A 23,207-nucleotide genomic window follows, 5' to 3' on the forward strand; every position below is an offset into this window, starting at 1 on the left:
TCATTAGGAATACTGTCTTTTGTTTGTGTATTTATCATCTTTTAAAATTAAACCTCGTGTATTATTTCCATAAGAAGAGATTTTGTGTAGAGCATAATATATGGTACAATATATTGTACTTTAATACTATTATGTTCATATATTTTCTGCAGCTCTGAGTGTCAACTACTTTGATGTAATTTAAGCATGGGTGAATTTTTATTGATGCTTTAGTCTTGTGAATTTAGAAGCACTGGCAATTTACAGATTATTTTTCGTGTTAGGCTAACAAGTATTTTAGCTAACAAATGTTTTATTTTACAGGTTATGATATTCTTATTAAGAACCTGAGTGACCTGGTGCTGGACACGCCGGACGCACCAACCATCCTAGGCAATTTTATTGCCCGATCCATCGCAGATGATTGTATACCCCCTAAATTTCTTCAAAGCTATAAAGGCAAAGTGAGTATAAATTTGAAGCATGCATCAACACAGGGGTAAAAGGCACGATGAAGGAAGTTGGGTAAGACTTTACAAAATGACTATGTTATATGGAAGGATTATAAATTGTATACTGTTCTGCTTTTTTGGTCACTGGTCAATATAATACAGTGAAAATAGGGAATTAATTGAAAAAAGTTTTTGTGTGAGAGGCAGCTTTATTCCCATTAATTCCCTCCTTGCAGCTGCAACACTCATATTAGCTCATTTTTTAATGATTTACATTGTATAATGTGAAAGTTTTCCTGCATTGTTAAATATTTTGATTGAACTTTTTTGATATGTGTTGCAAAAAAAAAAAAACTGCACAAGAAGAAGTTGCATTACAAGAAGGTTTATTGTACTATCATCCTCCAAGGATGCTACCCATAAGTCCTCTAATACCCTGGTACCAGTTTACTTGTAGGTGAATAGGGTAACATATGTAAGGAGACTTAACTAATGTCTTGACTTACCCAGGAATTGAGCCTTGACTTTGGTTGAATCCAATTTTATACTTAGCTCAGTAGATACAAAGTCTTTATAAAGTTGCTGTTCTGAACTTCACTTGTGAACTTTTTTCATATTTATAAATTTATAAACAGGTGGATTGTGAGCATGCAGTAGTGACGTTAGCAAGATCAGACAGCTTGCTCTCCATGCGTCATGGATTGGTGAGACTGGACAATGTTTGGGGCGTGGGAGGAGGTACTCGCCCTGTTAAGTACCTGGTGAAGCAGATGGTACTCCTGCTGGAGGAATACCTTTCTTCTTCAGATATTACTGAGGCTACCAGATGTCTTTTGGAACTCGAGGTTCCTCACTTTCATCATGAATTGGTAAGTTTTCGGAAAACATTTTTCTGTTTGCAAAAAAGATGCTCAGACAGGTTGTATTTTGAGATGCATTGTATGTTGTTAAATAAATAATAAGAATAATTTGTGAAAAAAAAAGCAGGGAATTGTCTGAGTGGTTACTTAATGTAAATATACTTTAGAGGCACTTCTTTACATTTTATGAAATGAAGTGTTAATACATTGAAGTAAATAAGTTCAGTTTTCAACAGAGCTCATAACTACAGCACTGTACTGAAATAATAAATATAATAAAACAGTTTAAAAGTGCACATGTGCATGCATGTACACACACACACACATGTGCATACATGCAGGTTCACACACACACACATGTGCATACATGCAGGTTCACACACACACACACGCAGGTTCACATGCACACACACGCAGGTTCACATGCACACACACATGTGCATACACACACACATGCGCACACACACGTGCATACACACACATGCACATGTGCACACAAACGTACACACACATGTGTGCATGCACACACACACACACACACACACACACACACACACACACACGTGTGTGCATAGACCACTGTCACTGATGTGTATAGTATGCAAAATCATGGAGAAGATTATTAGGAGGAGAGTGGTGAAGGACCTAGAAACAAACTTATAAACGACAACCAGCGTGGTTTCAGGGAAGGGAAATCCTGTGTCACAAACCTACTAGAGTTTCATGACAAGGTAACAGAAGTAAGACATGAGAGAGAGGGGTGGGTAGATTACATCTTAGACTGCAAGAAGGCTTTCGACACAGTTGCTCACAAGAAGTTAGTGCAAAAGCTAGAGGATCAGGCATGCATAACAGGAAAGGCACTGCAATGGATCAGAGAATACCTGACAGGGAGGTAACAATGAGTCATAGTACGTGACGAAGTGTCAAAGTGGGTGCTTGTGACAAGCAGGGTTCCACAGGGGTCAATCCTAGGACCAGTTCTGTTATTGGTATATGTGAATGACATGACGGAAGGGATAGACTCAGAAGTGTCTCTGTTTGCAGATGATGTGAAGTTAATGAGGAGAATTAGGACTACAAAGAGACCTGGACAGGTTGGAAGCCTGGTCCAGCAACTGGCTTCTCGAATTTAACCCCGCCAAATGCAAAGTCATGAAGATCGGGGAAGGGCAAAGAAGATCGCAGAGTATAGGCTAGGTGGCCAAAGACTGCAAACCTCACTCAAGGAAAAGGATCTTGGGGCGAGTATAATACCGAGCACATCTCCTGAGGCACACATCAACCAGATAACTGCTGCAGCATATGGGCGCGTGGCAAACCTAAGAATAGCGTTCCGGTACCTCGGCAAGGAATAGTTCAAGACTGTACACTGTGTACATCAGGCCCATATTGGAGTATGCAGCACCAGTTTGAAACTCACACCTTGTCAAGCATGTCAAGAAATTAGAGCAAGTGCTAAGGTTAGCAACAAGACTAGTCCCAGTTCTAAGGGGAATGTCCTACAAAGAAAAGTTAAGGGAAATCGGCCTGACAACACTGGAGGACACGAGGGTTAGGGAAGACATGATAATGACATATAGAATACTGCGAGGAATTGACATCGTGGACAGAGACAGGATGTACCAGAGATGGGACAAAGAAACAAGAAGTCACAATTGGAAGTTGGAGACTCAGATGAGTCAGAGGGATGTTAGGAAGTATTCTTCAGTCATAGAGTTGTCAGGAAGTGGGATAGTCTGGAAAGTAATGTAGATGAGGCAGGAACCATATACATACAGCTTTAAGACGAGGTTTGATAAAGCTCATGGAGCAGGGAGTGTGTGACCTAGTGTTAACCAACAAACTAACTCTCAGCATAGACAAAACATACTTTATGCTGTTTGGAAACGAAGCCTTACATATCCAAGACACACTGAGGGTAAATTTCTAAGTCTTCACCTTGACTGTAATCTTTAATTTCATTCCCACATCCAGCATATATCCAAGAAAATTTCCAAATCAGTAGGCATCCTTTCCAAGATTCGGTACTATGTACCCCAAACGACACTCCTTACCTATACGTACTACTCGTTTATATATCCCTACCTCACCTATGGTATTTGTGCCTGGGGATCAACCACAGCCAACCACCTTAAACCTTTAATAACCCAACAAAAAACTGCTGTGTGGATGATTACCAGCTCCTGTGCCAGACAGCACACCCCACCACATTTCAAAAGCCTGTACCTACTAAATATACAAGACATACACTGATATTATGCCTACTATATATAGAGAACATTAAACTCCAATACAGGTCCTCCATAATAAATCTGGCATAGTTGGGCCCTGTAGTGTGCCGGATTATTGAGTTTGCCGGATTACAGAGTGGTTAGGTTAGAATACACTTAATAAAATTAACCAACTTGACCTACACAAAGTTCATTGAACATCGGCAAAAATCAAACATTTCCACTACTTTAAGCTCAGTTTCAAGATATATTTTGTCGTGAAACCAATCAAAATCATATCTGTTTCTGTAATATATCTTCCATTCTATCAAATGAGATAAAAAATGAGAATACATCCATAAAAACCATACAGAAATTTACCACAAAGAGGCAGCAAATGGCCGAGAAGTGAACTCCCTTATTTATTATCCATTTTTTTTTTATTTTTGGTGTACGTTAAGAAGCATCTTTTCATCATACATTGCCCAAGTTTCAATGAGATAGCCCAACAAACAACTGAGAAAAAATAAATCTTTACCAAAAATCATATTTGGCAAGCTCAAGCCAGGTATTGGAAATAAGTCACTCTGACTTTTATGGGTTATCCTTAGTTCCCTATACATACGCTGCTATGTATGATAATCTGTGTAACCGTATTTGTGTATACCTGAATAAACTTACTTATTTACTTACTTCTGTTCTGTCGACTGAGTACAAGAATCCGCCCATTCACCTATTTCACCTACCCAATAAAGTGGTCAGAAATTGGCAATTTGGTCAGTTTCACACAAATTTCAACAGATGTCAATTTCAAAATAGGGTCCAGAATAAACAGTGCAGACATTCCTGGCACTAAAATAACATTTTCTCTGTTTATTAGTCCTGGCTCCAGGCCCCTCTTATATTACTCTTGCTTACCATTTGGAATTTTTATTAACACAAAAAATAGAAGATTTACTGTTATGCAGACTACTGCATTATTGTAATAATTATATAAATAATGTCAACCCATTCTTGACTGTGTATTGGAATTTGGACTGGCAGGTGCACACGTATTAGACAGCGACGTCATTTGTTTACTCTTGAACATCGCTAAAGAATAGAACATTTCCGCTATCTTAAGTTAATTTTAAGCCTGCCCATAATGTTCTGCATACAAGGGGCTTTTGGCATGTTGAAGATTGAGACACTTATGCAGCATATGGGAATCTTTATTCAGGAAACGTTTCACCACACAGTGGCTTCATCAGTCCAGTACAAAGTAGAAAGGTGTAACGAGAGGAGGAGTTTGAGGTAATCAGTCTCTCAGCCTGGAGTCGATGTGTTCAGTCCATCAATCTTGTAGAATGTACATTCTACAAGATTGATGGACTGAACACATCAAATGTACATTCTACAAGATTGATGGACTGAACACATTGACTCCAGGCTGAGAGACTGATTACCTCAAACTCCTCCTCTCCTTACACCTTTCTACTTTGTATTGGACTGATGAAGCCACTGTGTGGCAAAACTTTTCCTGAATAAAGATTCCCATTTGTCGGTTTTCAAACCATTCATCACACACACTTTTGGCATGTACACCCAACTACTATAATTCCTTGTACAACTATGTATCATGTCCAAATAAAAAATAATAATACAGTGGACCCCCGCATAACGATGGCATCACATAGCGATTTTTCCGCATACCGCTTACTTTTATCGCAAAATTTTTGCCGCGCATACCGATTAAAAACCCGCTCACCGATTTTCGGCCGAGACGCGTCCAATGTGCCCTCAGCCAGCCTCACATGTGCCGCCCGTCCCATTGTTTACCAGCCAGCCTCCGCGGTAACATCCAAGCATACACTCGGAATATTTTGTATTATTACAGTGTTTTCGGTGCTGTTTCTGGAAAATAAGTGACCATGGGCCCCAAGAAAGCTTCTAGTGCCAACCCTGTGGTAAAAAGGGTGAGAATTAGTATGGAAATTAAGAAAGATTTTGAAGGGTTTGGGGCTAACCCTGAGAAGCCTATGCCAGTTGTGGAATCCATTGTGCCTACTTCAAAGATTAAGGAAATGTGTGCACAGTGGGTTGAACTGCAAACCTTTATGGATGAAAATCACCCTGACACAGCTGTTGCAAGCCGTGCTGGTGACTATTTCAATGACAATGTTGTGGCCCATTTTAGACAAATCGTAAAGGAACGGGAGGTACAGAGCTCTATGGACAGATTTGTTGTGCGACAGAGGTCCAGTGACTCTCAAGCTGGTCCTAGTGGCATTAAAAGAAGAAGGGAAGTAACCCCGGAAAAGGACTTGCTACCTCAAGTCGTAATGGAAGGGGATTCCCCTTCTAAACAGTAAGAAGATAATGCTCTCCCCTCCTCCCATCCCATCAATCATCACCAGATCTTCAATAAAAGTAAGTGTCATGTAAGTGTGCATGCCTTTTTCAGTTTGTGTGTATTAAAATTAATATTTCATGTGGTAAAAAAATTTTTTTTTCATACTTTTGGGTGTCTTGCACGGATTAATTTTATTTCCATTATTTCTTATGGGGAAAATTCATTCACATAACGATTATTTCGCATAACAATTACCCCTCTTGCACGGATTAAAATCGTTAACCGGGGGTCCACTGTAATAATAAAAAACTGAGTTAATTTTCAAGGTTCTTTTTGTCGTGAAAGCAATCAAAATCATATCTATTTCTGTAATATATCTTCCTTTCTATCAAATGAGACCAAAAAAATGAGAAAACAACCATAAAAACCATACGATAATACGTATACAGCTATGGGGCTGAGAAGTGAACTCTGTTATTTATGGTCTGATTTCTTCATTTTTGGTGTATGTTAAGAAGCATCTTTTCATCATACATTGCCCAAGTTTCATTAAGATATCCCAACAAACAACTGAGAGAAAAAATAATAATAATAATAATAATAATAATAATAATAATGGGCTAGTAACCCCTTCTCCTGTATATATTACTAAATGTAAAAGGAGAAACTTTCGTTTCTCCTTTTGGGCCACCCTGCCTCGATGGGATACGGCCAGTGTGTTGAAAGAAAGAATAATAATAATGGTAGAATTGCTGGTGTCTTTTTTCTGCCTCATAAACATGCAAGATTTCAGGTATTTCTTGCTACTTCTTCTTACACTTAGGTCACACTGCACATACATGTATACAAGCATATATATATATATACACACCCCTCTGGGTTTTCTTCTATTTTCTGTCTAGTGCTGGTTCTTGTTTATTTCCTCTTATCTCCATGGGGAAGTGGAACAGAATTCTTCCTCCGTAAGCCATGCGTGTTGTAAGAGGCGACTAAAATGCCGGGAGCAAGGGGCTAGTAACCCCTTCTCCTGTACAAATTACTGAATTTAAAAAGAAAAACTTGAGTTTTTCTTTTTGGGCCACCCTGCCTTGGTGGGATACGGCCAGTTTGTTGAAACAAAAAAATAATAATAATATTAATAGTAATCATGTAGGTAGTAGGTTGGTAGACAGCAACCGCCCAGGGAGGTACTACCGTCCTGCCAAGTGAGTGTAAAACGAAAGCCTGTAATTGTTTTACATGATGGTAGGATTGCTGGTGTCCTTTTTTTCTGTCTCATGAACATGCAAGATTTCAGGTATGTCTTGCTACTTCTACTTACACTTAGGTCACACTACACATACATGTACAAACACATATATACACACCCCTCTGGGTTTTCTTCTATTTTCTTTCTAGTTCTTATTCTTGTTTATTTCCTCTTATCTCCATGGGGAAGTGGAACAGAATTCTTCCTCCGTAAGCCATGCGTGTTGTAAGAGGCGACTAAAATGCCGGGAGCAAGGGGCTAGTAACCTCTTCTCCTGTATATATTACTAAATATAAAAGGAGAAACTTTAGTTTTTCCTTTTCGGCTACCCCGCCTCAGTGGGATACGGCTGGTGTGTTGAAAGAAAGAAAGATTAATAGTAATTATAAAAATAATATCTTTATGTACTACACGTACATGTACATAGTATACAGGCCTAGCTGACATCAGTGACATACTACTATATAGAACGTGCCCTGTTATGCTTAGCATTTCAGGCAAATTAGGTCAGTGTCTCATGATAAGACCTACACCAATCCACTAACACCCAGGTACCCATTTACTGATGGGCGAACATAGACAACAGGTGTAAAGAAACACTCCCAATGTTTCTACCCTGGCTGGGAATCGAATATTTACCAAAAATCATATATGGCTAGCCCAAGCCAGGTACTAGAAATAAGCCCCTTTGACTTTTTTGGGTTATCCTAGGTTCTCTGCACATATGCTGCTGTGTGATAATCTATGTAGAGATAATAACTTTTTTGTTTCAGCTCCATGGTGCAGTATGCATGTGTATCATAGTTGGCCATGTGCTATGCTCTGTTTTCTCTAATATAAGCCCCCAAGACAGGGATAGGAGAATGGTTCTTGTATCCCATATCCTCTTCGTACCTCCATCGAACTGCTCGGTATTATGCCAAATATTATTCATTCAGGAGTATTTAACATATTTTTATGTTATTTATATTGTTTATTATGTCATATTAGATCATTTGTGATAGACAAATATGTCATAGTGTTGATACTAGTGTAATAATAAAGCATATTCCCCTGCATCATGAAACTGAGCTCATGGCAACTGACAGTGGCTTCAAAGCCACCATATCTTTAATGGACAGTCTACTGTGTATGTGCTTTACACAACGAGAAGCATTTCTTTTATTCATTGGAACCATGGCTAGGGCTAAAAGTAAGCAGGTTATAACAATAAATGGAGACAAAGAAATTGGAATGACTTATGTAGGAAGTAGTTTCACCAAACAGTACCAGCAAGTTGATGTGGCGACCCTAGAAATTTGTAAATATGCTAGCCGAAATTAGTGCCGAATAACTGATAGAACCGGATGTCTGACTGCCGGATTTGTGATGGCGGACCTGTATAAAACCTCCACTTAAACTTCTCCTTGATACCTACAACAGAACACAGTCACAATACAAGGCACAAGGCACTCATCGACATCCCTCTTGTCAGTCTCACACTATGCAAAAACGCAATGCACATAAAGGACCCGAAACTCTAGAATTCACTACCTGAACCGGTAAAGGGTAAGATAAGATAAGATTTTCTTCGGATTTTTAACCCTGGAGGGTTAGCCACCCAGGATAACCCAAGAAAGTCAGTGTGTTATTGAGGGCTGTCTGTCTTATTTCCATTGGGGTCCTCAGTCTTGTCCCCCAGGATGTGACCCACACCAGTTGACTAACACCCAGGTACCTATTTGCTGCTAGGTGAATGTGACAACAGGTGTAAGGAAACATGTTAAAATGTTTCCACCTCACCGGGAATCAAACCTGGGCCTTCAGTGTGTGAAGCGAGAGCTTTAACCACCAGGGCATCCCTGATTATATACAAATTTAGGGCTGTGCTTAAAAATCATCTCATCTCTCAATACTAACCAAACCAACCAAAACAATTTCTGATCAGATGGAAGCAACTCTCCCAAATACAGTGGATCCTTGGTTTTCGTGATTAATCCTTTCCAGAGAGTCTGCCGAAATCCAAAATTCACGAAAACCAAAACCATTTTTCCCATAAGAAATAATGTTAATCCAATTAATCCGTTCCAGACACCCAAAAGTATTAACAAAAAATAATTTTTTTAGAGATTAAATAAAGATTTACATACAGAAAAGAATGACAAATCAATATAAAGCAATAATAACATCACACTTGCCTTTATTGAAGACTCTTGTTGGTGTGTGGAAGATGGAAGGAGGAGAGAGGGAGGAGAAGTTACTATTGTTTGGAAGGGGAATCCCCTTCCATAAAGACTTTAGGTACCAAGTCCATCTGGGGTTACTTCCCTTCTTTGTTTTTTAATAGCACTAGGACCAGCTTGAGAGTCACTGGACCCCTGTCACTCAAAAAATTGTTCCAGAGGGCTCTGTTGCTGGCATCTCTAAGATTTGCCTAAAATGGGACAACACATTGTCATTGAACATGTCACAGACACAGCCTACAACAGCTTTGTTAGGGTGATGTTCCTCCACAAAAGTTTACACCTCATTCCACTTTGCACAAATGTCCTTAATCACTTAGGAAGGCACCTTCTCCTCTCTCTCTTCCTCCTCCTCTGAAGCAATTTCCTCAGCTGTGGTCTGTTGTTGTTGTAGATGAAGCTCTTCCAGCTCTTCAGTGGTTAGCTCTTCACTGTGGTCCTCCACCAACTCTTCCACATCCTGGGGACTCGCAGCCAACCCCATGGAAATCCCCAATGCCACAGTACATTCCACAGCCTTTACCAAAGGCTTATTTAGCAGTTGCAAGCACAAAAAAACAATGGATTATTACGAAATGTTTCGTATGAATGCGGGGGGTGATGCTCACTTGCTGAGAAACAATGCCGGACTGACTCTTGAATGCATCTGTGGGAGACTTTGTGTGCGCGGGGCCACTGGGACACATACCGTATGACTGCCGAAATCCAAGGGAAATCACGAAAACCAAGGCTATATTTTGACGAAAAAAGTTGCTGATAACCAAAATTCACGAAAACTGAGACTCATGAAAACCAAGGGTCCACTGTATTATATTATACGACCTCTAGTCAATTAAAACATCTGCCAATCCATAAAATATTACTGTTTGAGCCATTAATTGTAATACTATTGTTTTTATTATGTACATCTTCAAGATTATTATATTTACAAACCTTTACCTTGACTACCTCGCATTAGTATTAAGATAAAATAAAGATTTATTAAAAAGTTAACCACTTGTTTGCACAGAACTGCTTAATGCCTCAAATGACGTAGTGGAAGTTTTAGCAGTAAAGGTCGAGAACCAAAACCTAGTCATTGTGGTAGTCTACAAGCCTCCGGATGCAACATCCCAGCAATTCCAGGAACAGCTGTTAAAAATTGACCACTGTCTGGAAAATCTTCCAGCTCCTGCACCCAACATCTTGCTCCTGGGGGATTTCAACTTAAGGCACCTAAAATGGAGGAATATAGCAAATAATATTGTTGCAGTAATAACACCAGGAGGCAGCTCTGATGAAAACTCACACTCACACGAGCTTTTAAATCTCTGCACAAAATTCAATTTAAACCAGCAAATAATAGAGCCTACAAGACTGGAGAATACACTAGACCTCATCTTCACTAACAATGATGATCTGATAAGAAATGTCACCATATCAAAAACAATATACTCAGATCACAACATAATTGAGGTTCAGACATGTATGCATGGAGCCCCAGACCGACAAAATGAGACTAGTCACGAGGGAGCATTCACCAAATTCAACTTCAATAACAAAAACATAAAGTGGGACCAAGTAAACCAAGTCCTAACCGATATAAGCTGGGAAGATATACTAAGCAACACAGACCCAAACTTATGCCTAGAACAGATTAACTCGGTGGCACTCGATGTATGCACAAGGCTTATTCCTCTAAGAAAAAGGAGGAGTAGATGTAAAATAGAAAGAGACAGGCGCTCCCTTTACAGGCGACGGAAAAGAATAACAGAGCGGCTAAAAGAGGTCAATATATCTGAAATGCGCAGGGAGACACTGGTCAGAGAAATAGCAAGCATCGAACTTAAGCTAAAAGAATCCTTTAGGAGTCAGGAATCGCGGGAAGAACTAAAAGCCATAAATGAAATCGAAAGAAACCCAAAGTATTTCTTCTCCTATGCCAAATCAAAATCGAGAACAACGTCCAGTATTGGGCCCCTACTTAAACAAGATGGGTCCTACACAGATGACAGCAAGGAAATGAGTGAGCTACTCAAGTCCCAATATGACTCAGTTTTTAGCAAGCCGCTAACCAGACTGAGAGTCGAAGACCAAAATGAATTTTTTATGAGAGAGCCACAAAATTTGACTAACACAAGCCTATCCGATGTTATCCTGACGCCAAATGACTTCGAACAGGCGATAAATGACATGCCCATGCACTCTGCCCCAGGGCCAGACTCATGGAACTCTGTGTTCATCAAGAACTGCAAGAAGCCCCTATCACGAGCCTTTTCCATCCTATGGAGAGGGAGCATGGACACGGGGGTCGTCCCTCAGTTACTAAAAACAACAGACATAGCCCCACTCCACAAAGGGGGCAGTAAAGCAACAGCAAAGAACTACAGACCAATAGCACTAACATCCCATATCATAAAAATCTTTGAAAGGGTCCTAAGAAGCAAGATCACCACCCATCTAGAAACCCATCAGTTACACAACCCAGGGCAACATGGGTTTAGAACAGGTCGCTCCTGTCTGTCTCAACTACTGGATCACTACGACAAGGTCCTAAATGCACTAGAAGACAAAAAGAATGCAGATGTAATATATACAGACTTTGCAAAAGCCTTCGACAAGTGTGACCATGGCGTAATAGCGCACAAAATGCGCGCTAAAGGAATAACAGGAAAAGTCGGTCGATGGATCTATAATTTCCTCACTAACAGAACACAGAGAGTAGTCGTCAACAGAGTAAAGTCCGAGGCAGCTACGGTGAAAAGCTCTGTCCCACAAGGCACAGTACTAGCTCCCATCTTGTTCCTCATCCTCATATCCGACATAGACAAGGATGTCAGCCACAGCACCGTGTCTTCCTTTGCAGATGACACCCGAATCTGCATGACAGTGTCTTCCATTGCAGACACTGAAAGGCTCCAGGCGGACATCAACCAAATCTTTCAGTGGGCTGCAGAAAACAATATGAAGTTCAACGATGAGAAATTTCAATTACTCAGATATGGTAAACATGAGGAAATTAAATCTTCATCAGAGTACAAAACAAATTCTGGCCACAAAATAGAGCGAAACACCAACGTCAAAGACCTAGGAGTGATTATGTCGGAGGATCTCACCTTCAAGGACCATAACATTGTATCAATCGCATCTGCTAGAAAAATGACAGGATGGATAATGAGAACCTTCAAAACTAGGGAGGCCAAGCCCATGATGACACTCTTCAGGTCACTTGTTCTATCTAGGCTGGAATATTGCTGCACTCTAACAGCACCTTTCAAGGCAGGTGAAATTGCCGACCTAGAAAATGTACAGAGAACTTTCACGGCGCGCATAACGGAGATAAAACACCTCAATTACTGGGAGCGCTTGAGGTTTCTAAACCTGTATTCCCTGGAACGCAGGAGGGAGAGATACATGATTATATACACCTGGAAAATCCTAGAGGGACTAGTACCAAACTTGCACACGAAAATCACTCACTACGAAAGCAAAAGACTTGGCAGACGATGCACCATCCCCCCAATGAAAAGCAGGGGTGTCACTAGCACGTTAAGAGACCATACAATAAGTGTCAGGGGCCCGAGACTGTTCAACTGCCTCCCAGCACACATAAGGGGGATTACCAACAGACCCCTGGCAGTCTTCAAGCTGGCACTGGACAAGCAACTAAAGTCAGTTCCTGATCAGCCGGGCTGTGGCTCGTACGTTGGTTTGCGTGCAGCCAGCAGCAACAGCCTGGTTGATCAGGCGCTGATCCACCAGGAGGCCTGGTCACAGACCGGGCCGCGGGGGCGTTGACCCCCGAAACTCTCTCCAGGTAATCTCCAGGTAAAACTCTAAAGTAGTTATTATATGCTAGGATTAGTCTGCCCAAATGCCCCAGCATGACAGTGGCTTTCTTTGTGCTTAACAAATCAAAATTGTAATTACACATTGTAACCTTTGCAAAGAAATAAAATCTTTATTCTTTTGTTCTTTAAGCAGTAACATACTACGGCTAGCTAGGGAATCCAACTTGTTGTTTTAGCCCACCTTGTGGGAAGCAAGTTGAAACTCATGACGCTCTAGACCACTGGACCAAACAATCCTACAAATGTTGTGTGCCTAGTAAACTAGGCATGCTTCATGATGTGATGACATATGTATATATTAAAATTAAAATTGTATATTATGTTCCTTTAAAGTAATAATGCTTGTAATTAGTAATGCAGTGAATAACAAGAGTGACAATAATATACAGGGAAAAATAAGGGGCTACAAATTTTATGAATAAACATTGTTTGTTTTCATTTCCCATACATAGGTGTATGAAGCAGTAGTAATGACTTTAGAGAAGATGGATGACCGTACCTCAAAACTGATGTGTGATTTGTTAGGGTCACTTCACCGTGCCATCATCATCACTCCAACCCAGATGAAAGCTGGTTTTCTCAGGGTAGGTGAAGTGAAAAATATTATTTAGTTTTTAATATTGTCTTCCACAGAGGTAGGGTGACCCAGCAAAGAATAAAACACTTTGCTCCCACTCATTCATACACTATCTTGCTAGGAAGGCACCAACATCATTGTTCAGATGACCTTCCAAACGATATCATTCCCACCCCTCCTTCAGAGTGTAGACACTGTACTTCCCACCCCTCCTTCAGAGTGTAGGCACTGTACTTCCCACCCCTCCTTCAGAGTGTAGGCACTGTACTTCCCACCCCTCCTTTAGAGTGTAGACACTGTACTTCCCACCCCTCCTTCAGAGTGTAGGCACTGTACTTCCCACCCCTCCTTCAGAGTGTAGGCACTGTACTTCCCACCCCTCCTTCAGAGTGTAGGCACTGTACTTCCCACCCCTCCTTCAGAGTGTAGGCACTGTACTTCCCACCTCCAGGACTCGAGTCCAGTTAACCAGTTTCCCAGAATCCTTTTGTAAATGTTACCTTGCTCACACTCCAACAGCACATCATATAAAATACCACTTGCCTCCATTCACACACCTGCTGCATGTCCAAGCCCCTAGCACTTTATCCTCCCTCCCTTCAGCTTTTCCAAAGATGACCCCTACCCCTCCTTCCCTCAATGCCAGATTTATACACCCTTATAGTCATTCTATATTTCTCAGCCTCTCTGAATGTCCAAACTACCTCAACATCCCTTCCTCAGCCCTCCGAATATACTTTTGGTGACTCCACACCTGCTAATCCAAACTCTAAATTCTCAGCATAATATTCACACTATGTAGTGCCCTCTGATATGGCATCTCTGCTGCCTCCAGCCTCCCTGCTGCAACATTCAAAACTTATGCTTTACACCCATACAACAGTATTGGTACAACTGTACTCTTTTTTTTTTTTTTTTTTTTTTTTTTTTTTTTTTTTTTTTTCCTGTGAATAAAATTCTGTCTCCACAGATGCCTTATCCACTTTTTTTTCTTTATCAGTTCTACGGTTCACCTGATCTCTTATAGAACCATCCACTGACAAGTCCACTCCCAAATAAAGGAAGTTGAAAGCGCATAGATAAGAATAAGGTGATGAAGGTATCAAATGAGTTAGGTAAGGAAAAATTGGATATCAGATTGAAGGGGAAGGAATAAGGAAGAAGTGAATGTGTTCAAATATTTGGGAGTAGATTTGTCAGTGGATGCGTATATGAAAGACAAGATATACCATTTAAGTGATGAAGGAAAAAGGTGGGTGGTGCATTGAGGTACTGTGGTGACAAAAAAAACGTTATCCATATAGGCAAAGAAGGAAATGTACAAGAGTATAGTGGTACCAACACTATTATATGGATGTGAAGCATGAGTTGTAAATGCTGCTGCAAGGAGGAGGCTGGAGGTAGTGAAGATGTCATGTCTAAGGCAATGTGTAGTGTAAATATTATGCAGAGAATTCATAGTGTGGAAATTAGGAGGAGGTGTAGAATTATTAAAAGTATTATTTAGAGGGCTGAAGAGGGGCTGGTGAGATGGTTTGGTCATTTAGAGAGGATGGAGCAAAATAGGATGACTTGGAGGATGTATAAATCTATAGTGGAGGGGTAGGGGTCATCCTAGGAAAGGATGGAGGGAAGGGGCACAAGAGGTTTGCAGCAGGCATATGTGAACATGTTAGATAGGAGTGAATGGAGGCAAATGGTTTTTGAGACCTAATGAGCTGTTGGAGTGTGAGCAGGGTAATATTTTGTGAAGGGATTCAGGGAAGCCGGTTAACTGGACTTGAGTCCTGGAGGTGAGAAGTACAATGCCTGCACTTTAAAGGAGAGGTAGGAATATTTGCTGTTTAGAGGAACATCTAAACTGTCATATCTGTGCACCTCTGACAAGACAGCAATAGTGTGAATGATGATGAAAGTGTTTCTTCTGTAGGTCGCCCTGCCTTGGTGGGAGATGGCCAGCATCTTAAAAAAAATTACTTCCTCTATGGTCGCTCCCTACAATCTAATGTCATATCTCTCATTGCCTATGCTTTTTTGATGCTCTCATCACCTTGCTTTTTACTAGGTTTACTTTTATTATTACATAGTAATAATACTTCTCCACGAAACATGGGGCTAGTAACCTCTTCTCCTGCATGCATTACTGAAGTTAAAAAGACAAACTTTTCTTTTTGGGTCACCCTATCTTGGTGGGATACGGCCGGTTTGTTGAAAGAATAATAATAATCATTACAGCCTCTCCTCACTTAACAACGGAGTTCCGTTCCTAATAACGCGTCGATAAACTAATTTGTCGCTAAACGAGGAGCATACTATAATGGTAGTGGGTTTATGTCAACCATCTTCGATATTGTTTTAATGTCACCTTTGCACCATTTATAACATGTTTAGTATATTTTTAAATGTTTATACAGTAGTGTACTGTACATTGTAATAAACAGAATAGAGGAAATCAGCTGTAATGTACATTATTTAGGTATGCATACTGGTCAGAGAGCCCGTCGTAAGTTCGAGTCGTCGGTAAACGAGGACATCATTAACCCTTTGACTGTCGCAACCCCCAATCCTGAAGTGTCTCCTGGTGTCGCAAAATTTAAAAAAAAAAAAAATTTCTTATGAAATGATAGAGAATCTTTTCCCGATTGTAATGACACCAAAAACACAAAATTTGATGGAAAACTGACGGAATTACGCTCTCGCAAAGTTAGCGACCTCGGGGATATTTACAAATCGGCGGTTTTGCCCACTTTGACCCCTATTTTCGGCTAATTCCATTGTTCCAGTCGACCAAACTCATAGCTACTGCTTTAGAACTCCATTTTTTCTATCGATTGAGTACAAGAAACTGCCCATTTACCAATTTCAACTACCCAATAACGTGGTCAGAAATTTGCAATTTGGCCAATTTCGCGAAAATTAAAAAATATGACAATTTCAAAATACGGTCCAGAATGAACAATGCAGACATTCCTGGCTCTAAAATAACATTTTTTTTGTTCATCAGTCATATCTCCAAGCCCCTCTGATATTATTCTTGCTTTCTATTTTGAATTTTTATTCAAACAAAAAATAGAAGATTTACTGTTATGCAGACTACTGCAATACTGTAATAATTGTATAAATAACATCAACCCATTCACGACTGCATATTAGAATGGCTAGTTCGACATTTATTGGATAATAACATCATTTGTTTACTTTTGAACATTGGCAAAAATCAAACATTTCCCCTACTTTGAGCTCCATTTCCAGGTTCTTTTTATAGTAAAATCAATCAAAATCACCTCTATTTCTGTAATATGTTTTCCATTCTATCAAATGAGACCAAGAAAATGAGAATACAACCATAAATACTATACAAAAATAGACCACAAAGTCGGCATTTTAATTAAAAAAAACGGTCAGTGTTTTTTTTTTCTCATTATGCACTGCATGTTCCAGGATTTTTTTTATATGGTGCACACTGACCACACAGACCCATTCTCTCACATGTGGGCCTACCAGCTTTCTCCTGCTTGATTTGAAGCCGCTATAATTTTTTTTTTTTTTTTGATTTCAACAAGTCGGCCGTCTCCCACCGAGGCAGGGTGACCCAAAATAAAAAGAAAGAAAATCCCCAAAAAGAAAATACTTTCATCATCATTCAACACTTTCACCACACTCACACATTATCACTGCTTTTGCAGAGGTTCTCAGAATACAACAGTTTAGAAGCATATATGTATAGAGATACACAACATATCCCTCCAAACTGCCAATATCCCAAACCCCTCCTTTAAAGTGCAGGCATTGTACTTCCCATTTCCAGGACTCAAGTCCGACTATATGAAAATAACCGGTTTCCCTGAATCCCTTCACTAAATATTACCCTGCTCACACTCCAAGAGATCGTCAGGTCCCAAGTATCATTCGTCTCCATTCACTCCTATCTAACACGCTCACGCACGCTTGCTGGAAGTCCAAGCCCCTCACCCACAAAACCTCCTTTACCCCCTCTTTCCAACCCTTTCGAGGACGACCCCTACCCCTCTTTCCTTCCCCTATAGATTTATATGCTTTCCATGTCATTCTACTTTGATCCATTCTCTCTAAATGACCAAACCACCTCAACAACCCCTCTTCTGCCCTCTGACTAATGCTTTTATTAACTCCACACCTTCTCCTAATTTCCACACTCCGAATTTTCTGCATAATATTTACACCACACATTGCCCTTAGACAGGACATCTCCACTGCCTCCAACCGTCTCCTCGCTGCTGCATTTACCACCCAAGCTTCACATCCATATAAGAGTGTTGGTACTACTATACTTTCATACATTCCCTTCTTTGCCTCCATAGATAACGTTTTTTGACTCCACATATACCTCAACGCACCACTCACCTTTTTTCCCTCATCAATTCTATGATTAACCTCATCCTTCATAAATCCATCCGCCGACACGTCAACTCCCAAGTATCTGAAAACATTCACTTCTTCCATACTCCTCCTCCCCAATTTGATATCCAATTTTTCTTTATCTAAATCATTTGATACCCTCATCACCTTACTCTTTTCTATGTTCACTTTCAACTTTCTAGAATTTATGAGTATATATACGTCAAACATGGTACCTTGTAAGACGTATATATACGACGTCGACAGTCAAAGGGTTAAGTGAGGAGAGGCTGTATTATTATTTGTTTGCTCTCTCCTCTGAGACCTCCCTCTTCATCCCTTTCCTCTTGATTTATTTCTCCCTTCCCTCTTGATCCCTCACTGTACTCTTCATTCCTCATTTCCTCTTGGTTTATCCCATCCCTCTTGATTTGTCTTTCCTCATCATTCTTTTCCTTTTTATCCATCTTGATTCCTCTCTTAAGTCCTCCCTCCTTGATTCCTTTCTTGAGCCCTTCCTTCCCTCTTGATTCTTCTCTGGAGCCCTCCCTTCCCTCTTGATTTCTCCTTTCCTTCTTGATGCCGAGTTATAATCGTTCTTAATTTTTTAATTGCTTTTAATGTTGAACACTATGTACACTAATTTCTTTTGATATTAGATGTGTTAAAAAATGTTTTGGCACTTTATACATGAGGAAATTCTTAGCCTGGCATTGCTTTACTTGGAATTTACAATGCATATTGGTGAAATAATTGTTGTTTATTCTATTTTTTTACTACTTTGGTCTTGTAATACTATGTATGTACAAGGATTATATGTTATGTATTTAGGCTTGAGGGAATCCCCTGGGTTTTATAAACATTTTATATGTCCATAACACCTGTCCCTTCCAGACTACAGTAAAACTTTTTTTTTTTCAACACGTCAGCCGTCTCCCACTGAAGAAAGAAACACTTTCACCATCATTCAATACTTTCTTCATCATTCACACATAATCACTATCATTGCAGAGGTGCTCAGATACGACAGTTCAGATGTCATTCCAAACAGCAAATGTGGCATAGCCCTCTTTTAAAGTGCAGGCATTGTACTTCACACCTCCAGGACTCTTCAAAACTCCTCAATAAGTCATATTGTTTGACTTACTGAGGATTAAATCTACCTAATAAGTTTTATGGCTGAATTGCACTGTTAGTGTCATGAAAGTGTATTAAATTTGGAATTAATAAGTCATCTTTGTGCTATTTGCTGGTAAGGAAGCTGGTAGTGATGCAACATACTAGACTGTCTAATATACAGTCATCACCTGAGTAATTAAGCATGATGCACTGTGTGGACCTGCCTAGCTTTAGATTTTTTTAAAAGGTATGAAGAGATTTTGTAGAAAACTCAGAGTTAAAATATTGATAGGTGGCAGATCTGAAAGTACAAAAAATTGTGTGCACTGGTATGTTGGATACATAATTGTCAGTTGCATACTGGTACATTAGACACAGTTTAAGGGGTAATTTGAATGGATTTCTTCTCTTGTCATTTAAGTGTTTTCAAAAGAGGTGATTGCCTCTTTGATGTGTGTCTACAAGCTGCTTGGGGATGTTACTGTAGTGTTAAAAAACTACAGTGGAATTTCTGAACCAGAGACTACTAAATTGGTACAGTACCAACTACTTCATTTACTATAAGAATAAGTTTTCAAGAAGAAACTGAACCACATCTTAAGCTGGGCTAGGCTAGAAAAACTCTTGAAACTGGACACACAGATCACAGGTAGATCTACCTAATGTAAGTACCTGATTAGTCAGTTGTGTTGTTTGTGTTAGCATGCAGCCTAATAGTAACAGTGTGGTTGATCAGGCAGTAACAAGGAAGCCTGAGTCTAAGTCTAGACTGTGAAAGAAGAATAATCTTGAAACCTGTTGCAGCAAGAAAAGCCACGTTTGTGTCATCCAACAAAAGCTGCAGCCTCTTAGATAGTACTGCTGTTCAGCTGCAGCAGGACTACAAATATATCTTTAGCTTGGATATCTCGCCTAACAAACTTCATCAGTAGACTTTCTTGCACCCTGCATCATTACATATATAGTTAACTGAAATAATTCAAGAATGTTTAACAATACATCCACATATTCAAGTAGTACCTAAATTTTTAATCAGTAACAACAAACTATTGTTAACCCCCCCCCCCCTTTTTTTTTCAACAGGATAGGTTTTGGGCATGCAGTAATATACAAGATTATTAAATTTCACTACTCAATGTACATAATTGTGTTACAGGTCTATGAGGACATGCCACAAATATGTGTGGACGTTCCTCCAGCATATTCAATATTGGAGAGATTTGTCATGAGATGCCAAGCTGCAAAGGTTGTTGGTGATGACGTTGTGAAAAAGTTGCCTGTCAGGTGAGGAACTTGGTTTAATTTGTCAGATATTCAGTTATTTAACTCTTTAACTGTCAAACCGTTGATCTACACATTACTGCTAGCACTCCAGACGTAGATCAACACACTATTTTTTTCTACATTCAAATTAGGCAACAAAGGCCTGATAGACCTAGGCATTATACAATGGGTCATGCCACTGCTAGTGTCATCCTGTCAGAATGTCCTATCACCGATGCTCTGTCTGTCTCTGTCTCTTTCTCTTTCTGTCTCTTTTTCTCTGTCTCTGTCTCTTGCTTGCTTTCAGAGAGCCACTTGTGAACCTGATTATCAGGTGGAAAAACATGTATCAGAATCCTTGTGGCTGCACAAGTGGAGCGATACAACTGTGGCTGAAATGTGTATATTCCTTGCCACAGTCATGCTTATACCTCATATCTACAAGCACAGTATAGCACTTTACTTCACTTTCTTGGATTATCTGAGGTAATTCACACTATGTATGATAATTGTACATGTGTGTACTTTTCTTCTTTCTTTCAATGTACCAGCCATATCCCACTGAGGTGGGGGTGGCCCAAAAGGAAAAACGAAAGTTTCTCCTTTTAAATTTAGTAATATATGCAGGAGAAGGGGTTACTAGCCCCTTGCTCCCGGCATTTTAGTCGCCTCTTACGACACGCATGGCATATGGAGGAAGAATTCTGTTCCTCTTCCCCGTGGAGATAAAAGGAAATAAACAAGAACAAGTACTATAAAGAAAATGAAAGAAAACCCAGAGGGGTATGTATATATATATATGCTTATACATGTATGTGTAGTGTGACCTAAGTGTAAGTAGAAGTAGCAAGATGTGGTTTCAGGTATCTACGATAGGTCATAGAACGTATGCCCCTCGGATATGGGGGAGACTACTGTATTTCTGGACATTAGTATGTGACAGAGGCAGGTGGACATGTTCATCTGTCAATGCATTTGTGACTGATTGCTATTTCTGTACCTAATATTTGTGTCAAAACAGTTATTGGCTAAGAAATCACAAGATCTACTATAATTTGTATTTTTTTTATTACTTTGGCCATCTCCCACCGAGGTAGGGTGACCCAAAAAAGGAACGCTTTCACCATCATTCACTCATAATCACTGTCTTTGCAGAGACACACAGATATGACAGTTCAGATGTCATTCCAAACAGCCGTATCCCAAACCCTTCCTTTTAAGTGCAGGCATTGTACTTCCCACCTCCAGGACTCGAGTTGAGCTAACTGGTTTCCTTGAATCCCTTCACAAAATATTACCCTGCTCAAGCTCCAACAGCTCAAGTCCCAAAAAAACATTTGCCTCCACTCACTTTATGAAACATGCTCACACATGCCTGCTGGAGGAATAATATCCTCTTAAAATAAATTCTCAATAGCTTATTCGAAGTCATAAACGAAGATAATCAAACAGTTGTCTGATTATCTTGCATTTGAAGAAGCCATTTTTGTTGGTGCTTGTTTGCTATTCATTTTCAGTTATTGTAATTTGATATAATATTCACTTTGTTGTTGCTTGTTTAGTTATCATATGAAAGGTTTGACAACCAAAAGTAATTCAGGGAATGTCTACCAAGTGGGGAGAGATTAAGAAATTGAAAAGATTAGTATAGTAAAGGCTTGGAAAAGAGCAGTGAGTGAAAGAGTGATACACTGTTAACTGATTATTGAGGGAAGATGAATTTTATGGCAGCAGACAAAATAAAGAAAAGCAAGTTAACATAATACATCATGTGTGAATGCTGTTAGATAGTGAACATGAAGGTAAATGTGGTAGAGAGAGATGGTAAAAATGAAGGTAGAGGTGGTAAGGTGGTGGTGATATGGAGATATGGAGATGTTATTTATTATTATTTTATTATCACACTGTTATCAACAAATTTTGTTGAAAATAAGAAAAAGTTTTGGAGTGAGATTAACAAGTTAAGAAAGCCTAGAGAACAAATGGATTTGTCAGTTAAAAATAGGAGAGGAGAGTTATTAAATGGAGAGTTAGAGGTATTGGGAAGATGGAAGGAATATTTTGAGGAATTGTTAAATGTTGATGAAGATAGGGAAGCTGTGATTTCGTGTATAGGGCAAGGAGGAATAACATCTTGTAGGAGTGAGGAAGAGCCAGTTGTGAGTGTGGGGGAAGTTCGTGAGGCAGTAGGCAAAATGAAAGGGGGTAAGGCAGCCGGGATTGATGGGATAAAGATAGAAATGTTAAAAGCAGGTGGGGATATAGTTTTGGAGTGGTTGGTGCAATTATTTAATAAATGTATGGAAGAGGGTAAGGTACCTAGGGATTGGCAGAGAGCATGCATAGTTCCTTTGTATAAAGGCAAAGGGGATAAAAGAGAGTGCAAAAATTATAGGGGGATAAGTCTGTTGAGTGTACCTGGTAAAGTGTATGGTAGAGTTATAATTGAAAGAATTAAGAGTAAGACGGAGAATAGGATAGCAGATGAACAAGGAGGCTTTAGGAAAGGTAGGGGGTGTGTGGACCAGGTGTTTACAGTGAAACATATAAGTGAACAGTATTTAGATAAGGCTAAAGAGGTCTTTGTGGCATTTATGGATTTGGAAAAGGCATATGACAGGGTGGATAGGGGGGCAATGTGGCAGATGTTGCAAGTGTATGGTGTAGGAGGTAGGTTACTGAAAGCAGTGAAGAGTTTTTACGAGGATAGTGAGGCTCAAGTTAGAGTATGTAG

General features: G+C 39.8%; 1 protein-coding gene across 1 annotated transcript; it reads left to right on the forward strand.

The window, feature by feature from the left end:
- Window positions 1-266: 266 nt before the first annotated feature.
- LOC128696804 (Programmed cell death 4) lies at window positions 267-20,517 on the forward strand. Its single transcript, XM_070096014.1, has 4 exons — window positions 267-443; window positions 1,067-1,300; window positions 13,590-13,721; window positions 20,367-20,517. The coding sequence occupies exons 1-4, from the start codon at window positions 288-290 to the stop codon at window positions 20,496-20,498; spliced, it is 654 nt and encodes a 217-aa protein (XP_069952115.1). The 5' UTR covers window positions 267-287; the 3' UTR covers window positions 20,499-20,517.
- The last annotated feature ends 2,690 nt before the right edge of the window (window positions 20,518-23,207 follow it).

The sequence above is a fragment of the Cherax quadricarinatus genome, chromosome 52 (genome assembly GCF_038502225.1).
Source record: "Cherax quadricarinatus isolate ZL_2023a chromosome 52, ASM3850222v1, whole genome shotgun sequence".
NCBI lineage: Eukaryota > Metazoa > Arthropoda > Malacostraca > Decapoda > Parastacidae > Cherax > Cherax quadricarinatus.

Coding starts and splice junctions, on each gene's coding strand:
- LOC128696804 (XM_070096014.1), top strand. CDS start 288: ATGTTTTATTTTACAGGTTATGATATTCTTATTAAGAACCTGAGTGAC. Junction 444..1,066: donor TTCAAAGCTATAAAGGCAAA/GTGAGTATAAAT, acceptor ATTTATAAACAG/GTGGATTGTGAGCATGCAGT. Junction 13,722..20,366: donor TGAAAGCTGGTTTTCTCAGG/GTAGGTGAAGTG, acceptor ATTGTGTTACAG/GTCTATGAGGACATGCCACA.